The 7,600-nt window shown below is 41.7% G+C and overlaps 1 protein-coding gene across 1 annotated transcript in view; it reads left to right on the plus strand.

Annotated features, from left to right (window-relative positions):
- The window catches only part of RAB22A (RAB22A, member RAS oncogene family), a 56,952-nt gene extending 50,187 nt beyond the window's left edge, over positions 1–6,765 (plus strand). The window contains exons 6-7 of the mRNA XM_003787729.3: positions 52–161; positions 5,006–6,765. Of these exons, the coding sequence (XP_003787777.1) occupies positions 52–161; positions 5,006–5,103 (208 nt within the window). The 3' untranslated portion in view covers positions 5,104–6,765. The remainder of the gene's footprint in view (positions 1–51; positions 162–5,005) is intronic.
- The last annotated feature ends 835 nt before the right edge of the window (positions 6,766–7,600 follow it).

Consider the following 7,600-nt stretch of genomic DNA (forward strand, 5'->3'; position numbering starts at 1 on the left):
CATTAAGATGTTAATGGGTAGAATTTCTGATTTGCGATTGTTGCCTTCCAGAGAAGTCATGGAGAGAGATGCTAAGGACTACGCCGACTCCATTCATGCAATTTTTGTAGAGACCAGCGCAAAAAACGCGATAAACATAAATGAACTCTTTATAGAAATTAGTGAGTATCTCTGCGCCTTAACCGGTTTCCTTTGTGCAGAGCAACTTAAAACAGAATTATCTTCCTGGTTAGAATTCCCACTTTATATAGTCTCTGAAATTGTCCTCAGTGAAAAGACTTGGGAATGTAAGACTAATAGCTGGCTTTGGTATCCATTATAATTGCTGGAGAGCTGTGCCTGATGACTACAGCCCTTCTAGAAAGAACGTTGCTGCTGAATAAATAATGCGTAGGTCATGGAGGTCATGGAAACTGTCCTCTCTCCCTTTTCTCTATTTAAATGTGTTTCAATTAGTCATCCAAGGTCATCAAAAATGAACAAAATAAATAAAGGGAACTGAAATGCAGCTGTAATTCCACTTTAAGAAAACTCTCAAAAATTAATATTAGGCAAGTGAAAGGTAAACTTCTTTTCCCACCCTTCCGCTTCCCTGCCCAGCAGTGTTAATATGATGACACTAGACGGGAGAGAGGCTGCTGCATACCTTTGGGATCCTCTACAGATTGCATCTATGTTTATTCATTTCATTCAAATTCATCAAAATATTTATTGGGAGCTATTCCCGGCTCAGGGGAGACTGCCGTGAAAAAGATAGATGCAGCCTTTGCTCTTCTGGAGTGCATGTTCTACAGAGGGAGGCACAGTGAACAGCAAATAAATAGGCTCATTTCAGATAGAAATAAGTAATATGAAGAAAATAATTCACAGGATGAAATGAATGAATGCCTGCAGGTGACCAGGAAAGGCGTCTCCGAGGAGGTGATATTGGAGCTGAGAGAGCCGAGATATGGGGACGTGCATCAGACTTGATGAGAACATGTCAGACTCCCTGACATGTTCCTTCTGAAGAACATGGTGGACTTACCCATTGAGACCTGATGTGTGGATCCAAAGGGACTGAGGCTGGAAGGGCTTTTGGCCATCATGCAGAGGGGGACATGAAGCCCAGTGCCCACCAAGGCCAGGTGGGGTGAGCAGAGTAGGCTGGGGGGCCCCTGGGGACCCCGACAGCTGGCAGGTCAGGCCCAGCTCCAGCAGTTGAGGCTATTCTGCAATGTGGGCCCCTGGTTGCCCAGCTGCTGGAGGTCTCAGATTTTTTCACATGCCATTTTCAGATTTAGCCACTAATTCAAATATTTTCAGAATACCTTGCAGACCTAAGGAGCCCACCTCTCTCCAGATATGGCCAGCAGGCTACCGATGGCACCCTCTATGTTAGCGCCTTCATTTCAACCTTAGAAAGTCATGATATTTGTTGTTGTCCTAGATGTAAATAGCAGGTACCTAAATGTGTTCTTAAAAGGCAACATAAGGCCAGTTGGGAATTTTTCACAGTTTAAGCTAAAATATCTAAGTATGTGACACCATGACTACAGCCCTTCATGAAGTAGCAACAAAAATAATTTTATGGTTGGGGGTCACCACAACATGAGGAACTGTATTAATGGGTCGCAGCATTAGGAAGGTGGAGAACCACTGCTTTAAAGTGTTCTTTACGGGCGGCGCCTGTAGCTCAAGGAGTAGGGCGCCGGCCCCATACACTGGGGGTGGCGGGTTCAAACCGAGTCCTGGCCAAAAAAACTGCAAAAAATAAAAATAAAAAATAAAGCGTTCCTTTACTATGGCAGTATTAGATATAGGAAGGGGGTGAACTACACCAACTATGAAAATTCTTATATAAAAACTAGTATGTACATACTAACTTTTACTATGAAAAGCAAGAACTATATGTCCACAAAGATTAGAAGAATCAAAAGAGATATAAAGAACTTTGTTGTTCACTGGGTGTTGTGAGATTACTTGACCTTGGTGCTTGGCACACTGACTTTTTTTTTTTTGAGACAGAGTCTCAAGCTATCGCCCTGGGTAGAGTACTGTGGCATCACAGCTCACAGCAGCCTCTAACTCTTGGGCTCAAGCGATTCTTTTGCCTCAGCCTCCCAAGTAACTGGCACTACAGATATCCACCACAGCACCCAGCTGTTCTGTTGTTGTTGTTGCCGTTGTCATCGCCATTCTAGCTGGCCCAGGCTGGGTTCGAACCTGCCAGCCTCTGTGTATATAGTCAGTGCTCTACCCACTGAGCTACAGGCACCGCCAGCACACTGACTTTTTATGGAAGAAAAGTGCACATACCAGAAGTGCAAAGTCAGTGAATTTTCACAAACTGAATATACTCCTGTGTTTGGCATCCAGGCTGGGACGTGGCGGTTTCTACACCTCCTAGCATCCCCACCATCCTGACTACTAATTCTTCCGATCGGTGTTGCCTGTTTGTATTTTACACATATTTTGTACTCTGTATTTTTTGAAACATACTGTCTTTCCCCTTCTGTGTCTAGCTGCTGTTCTGCTTTACATCTTTAGACGACTTGTGTTGCTGCATATTGCATAGGTGAGCGCTCTCACAGCTGGCGTGTGTGCTGCTGCAGTGTCCGAGTCAGAAGGGGGGTTGGGGAAGGAGAGGGCATCCACAGTGTCCATTCTGCTGTTGATAGGCATTTGGGTAGTTATTTCCAATTTAGATTTAGGATAAGTAAGACTGCTGTAAACAGTCTGGTCATTTTCTTTGCTGAACATCTGTACACGTTTTGATTAGGTACATTTATACCCACAAGAAGAATTGCTGGGTCCTTGGTTATGCATGCCTTCAGTACAGCATGACTGCCAGTGAGTTCCAAAGTGGCGGTTGTACTTGTTGACACCCACATTGGTGGTGTGTGGAAATTCCCGTTACTTTCTGTCTCTGGTGAGTAGGTGGTCATCTCGGTTTCCATGGCAGTTAATAACGGCTGAGCACCTTTCTGGATATTTATTTGCATTTATATAATACCTGGATCTCCTCTTTTGTGCAGTGCCTATTACATCTTTTTTTGCCTGTTTTCCTTTTGGGTTACTTACCTTCTTTGTATTTTATAGTTCTTTATTGAACATCAGTCCTTTATTGATTAGATGTATTAGAAATATCTTCTACTCTCTGGCTTGACTTTGATTTTTAAATCAACTCCTTCAGTGAACTGAAGTAATCTTAATATAATCCAGTTTGTCTTTCTTCTTCTCATGATTAGCACAAATATTTTTGGTTGCCTTTAAAAAGAAGTCATTGCCAGGTGGCGCCTGTGGCTCAACAGGGTAGGGCGCCAGACCCATACACCACCGGAGGTGGTGGGTTCAAACCCAGCCCAGGCCAAAAGAAAAAAAAGAAGTCATTGCCTATTCCCAGTTCATGAAGATGTTCTCTTCTGCTTTCTTCTAAAAATGTTATTTATTTTTCCCCAAAATTTTTATGTCATGTTTCCCAGATGCCTCTGATACCAGCTGTATTTTAGTGTCCATTTATTGGGAAAAAAAAAATAATGACAAGAAGCTTCAATAAAGCTTTTAGAAAAATGCATAATTTATTCACAGCAGTGTCTGCAGGCATCTGAAAAGCAGTTGTAGCACATACAGGGGGCCTTCCTCAGCAGGGTTGGAACCATGCAGTGCACAGCCCACACTGACCTGCAAACTGCTCAGAGTTGGCAGAGATTCCTTCTTAGCCTTGTTAATGTCAAAAGACATATGTGTTTCATTTATTCCATGTTTACAGAACACCTCTGCCAGGTACTGTGCTAAAAAGACACTGGAAACACAAAGATGGAGAAACAGGAGCTCGTCCCTAGAGGAGCTTAGGATCCAATTTGTAAACAAATATGTAATAGCGTGTTCTGGTGTCCTGATCGATTTTGGTGTCTGAGAGGTCGGAGAGGGTCAGAAAGTGGGAGGGCGTCAAGAGTGCCTTTGTCAAGAAGCAACCCTTGAGTTATCAGCCAGGTAGATGGACGTTGATTTAAGGATTCTCTCAAAATTGACATTATGCTTCATGGAGCAGTAAAGTGAAGCCTGTTCATTCTCATGCATCGTTGGTAGGAGAATAAAGTGGCATAGCCTCTTCAGAGAGCAATTTGGCAGCATCTGTCAAAATTTAAATTGCACATTCTTCTAGCATTTGTGCTAGACAGACGCTGGGAATACGGTGTATGTATCTGGCAAACCAGGAGTAGAAAGCATGACCCAGCTCTTCCTCTCCTGGTAATTGATCCTATGCATACACTCCTAGATTCTCAGAGATGCTGTTAATGACACCAAAATGTTGGAAGCTAAATACCATCAATAGAAAACCGGTTAAGTAAATTACTGTCCATCCATACAGTAGAGCATCATTGTAAAGCTGTGAAAAGAAAGTGGCATCTGTTGTGTCCACTACCCTCCTGACAACAGCAAGGTGAAGAGCACTGTGCACTCTTGTTGGTTCCTGTTTGGGCCTAAGAAAGGGAAGCTGAGTGGGCTAGAGATGGACCTTTGAATGCTCTTGTGTAATTATTCCTCGAAGGCTGCACAAGAAGTGGGTAACTGGCAGTTCTGCCATGAAACAGGACAAACGTTCTGACAGAATTTTTTAAACATGTATTAACTACTAAAAACATTTTCAATTAAAATTTTTGTGAAATCCTTGTTTGGATCCTGAAACAGAAACAAGAAACAAGACATTAGGGAAAAAGCAGTGATATTTGAAAAAACTATGAAGTTAATAGTGATGTGGCAGTGCTGAATTCTTCATTTTGACAAATTTCCCATGGTAATTTGCCAGCATTACGGAAAACGGGGTGAGAGGGTTACAAGAACTCTGTATCATCTTTGTAACTTTTCCATGAATCTAAAATCATTCCAAAGGAAAATTTATTAAACTGTTTTTTTTTGAAACCTATCAAATTGTATCTGCAAAATTGTTATGTTTGAGCATGAACAGATTTGGAAAGTGAAAGTTCATTCCATTCCCTTCCCTCCTATCCTCTTGGTTTAGGTCGAAGAATCCCATCCACTGACGCCAACCCGCCATCTGGAGGTAAGGGCTTCAAACTTCGAAGACAGCCTGCAGAGCCAAAGCGGGGCTGCTGTTGACTGAGCAAGCCTCAGCCTCGGAGACGACGATGAAGTAGGTGGTCCTGAAAGTTAACTGGAGGGCTGGGGTCCCTGCCACCAGTTTCACCTAGCTGGTCTTGAGTCTTCTTCATGCAAAAAGGATTCATGGAAATTGACCGGCTCTGTTCTCTCTTTGAAGACAGCAGCAATATTTCAGTCTGTGGACTTGTGTTATGTAAAGAATTTCTGGTATACAAAAGGGACTACATCATTGGCTTTTGACCTTACTGAAAAGGAACGTATAATTGTTTGGCTGGTAGAATTAAATTGTTGAGTAGTTTTGTAATCAAGATTGTATGTAACATTTGTAAAGAGAAAATTAGCACTTTCGTGGTTAGGGAGGGAAAAAAAGATCTTGTGGAGATTGTAATTTCCTTAGTTTCTGTTACCACTGTTAGAGGGGGTTCTATCATTTAAACGTGGTAGGATATCATAAGTAGAGAGATGGCAATTATTTGAAGCTAAAATGGGTTGTTTATAGGACTGATGGAAACAATTTCATCTCTGCCATCTCTAAAGCACTTTTCATTGCATATATTAGCCTAGGATACCTACAGTGAATTAGCAGTGATAACAGTAGATGCCCAGCTCACCTTGGGCTCCCTCTGACCCCGTCGTGTATGTGTCATCAAGCACATTATTGGCACCTTTTTACATAAGCTCTTACGATAGGGATGGTAGAGAAGCTGCCTGAAATAAATTGAATTGCATATGTTCTGAGTTGACTAGTCCATAGTTTTAAAGAGGAAGAAGAGAAAAAGTAAAGAAAGTGTATAAATGCTCTCAGTTATTTAACCCAAGTATTTTAGTGGGAAAAACAATTATCTGTTGCTTAGTGTATGTAAAGTTGTAGCCTGTATTTATGAGACCATTACTTAAAAGATTATAAATTATGTAAATACATTAATAAATTCTAAAGTTTCATTCAACATTCCATTTAATCTTGCACCCAGTCTTGCACACGCCCACCCACTTTTAAGCCTGTCCACGGGAGATTCTGAAACACGTCCGTCAGCTTACGGTCTTCTAACGATTCCTCTGACTTCCTTTCACTCACCCCTCTTCCCTCCAGATCCCATCTGGAAATCATCATAAAGACATATGGCACTTTGACAAGCTTGACTAGTCCTTATTAGCCTTGGGGTAAAAGATTAAGCTCCTGCTCAAGTCATTTACCTGATCCTGGTAGTCAGTTTCTTTTAGCTTTTACAGCAACTTCAGCCCAACTGTTTTAAGCGAGTTTTCCTTGTTAACAATTTAGCTTATCTTTCCCTTCCTTTATTGTCCCCTGCCTCTGTTAGTGGTTAACACTCTTTTCCCTCAGGGAGCCTAATGAGGTTTTTAATATAATCTAAAAATAAAGCACTGAAGTGAAGTTGGTGAAAATTTGTTCCTGGTCTAATTTGGCACCCTTCCAACCTGGGCATTGTAAGAGAAGGAAATTTACAAGATTAAATAGGAAATGAAACAGCTTGAATTTCAAACTAAATTGTGTTTTCAGAGCTATCCTTAAACTGAACAGTCGAAACTTTTAAAAATAATTGTTATTTCTTTGTGCACACCCCACTCAATATGTATAGATTTTATTGGGAAAATTATAACTCAGATTAAGTAAAAGATGATTCCCTTTTCCCTGTTGTATATCTTAAGCATTTGAAATTGTTTTGTTCTCTTGTTGAAATCATATAGAAAGAATGTAGTTAGTGAAAATCCTAACATCGTCATCCTCCTTTTATTTAAAATGCTTGTGGACTCTGTATCTCCCTAGGGGCATGCTTCCTGCCCATGGTTAAATTAGCATGCTTCTAGAGAAAACCTGTGATTCCCAGGGCTGGGCTCTTTGCACCTGAAGGTGGTTTGACTTTTTTTTATATACATCCAGATGGATCCAGGGCATCTGGCCACAGCCCTGGTATGTTCCTACAATTCCCACTGCTGGGCCTCTATCTCCATGACAACAAAATAAAAACAAAGGTTGCTCGACTCATTACTGAAGAGACAGCGCATGTGTGGCCCTTTCTGTCTTATTTCACCAAAAGACAATGCAAATCTGTGACCCTAACGTTTTTTCCACCAAACCTGCCAGTAGACACTGGTGACGATGTGATACCTCAGTGCAGAGGGAGAGGCAAAGTCAGAGCCTCATCTTACTGGGAAAGCATCGGAATACCTCTACCTTCTGTGTGTTTTCCTGCGTTTAGCCCCGCACGGGTCTCTCTTCAGCCTCTTGCTGATTTCATGATTTCTCATACTCCTTCCCTTACATAGGAGTTTTGTTACAGCCACATGTTTTATTAACAGAGTGAGTGACGTGGAGCTTGTGCTCAGGCATTTCTGGGGCCTCCTTCCTTCTCTCATTTTCATCAGTCTAACAAAGCACCCCAGCACTCCTTGTGTAGTATCTTTTTAGTACGTAGTACTTAGCAACAGCAACAACAAATTGCTGTCTCAGACCCATAATCCATACTCAGTGAAA

This window comes from Otolemur garnettii, unplaced genomic scaffold (genome assembly GCF_000181295.1).
Source record: "Otolemur garnettii isolate 467f Iridium unplaced genomic scaffold, OtoGar3 scaffold00023, whole genome shotgun sequence".
Taxonomy (NCBI): domain Eukaryota; kingdom Metazoa; phylum Chordata; class Mammalia; order Primates; family Galagidae; genus Otolemur; species Otolemur garnettii.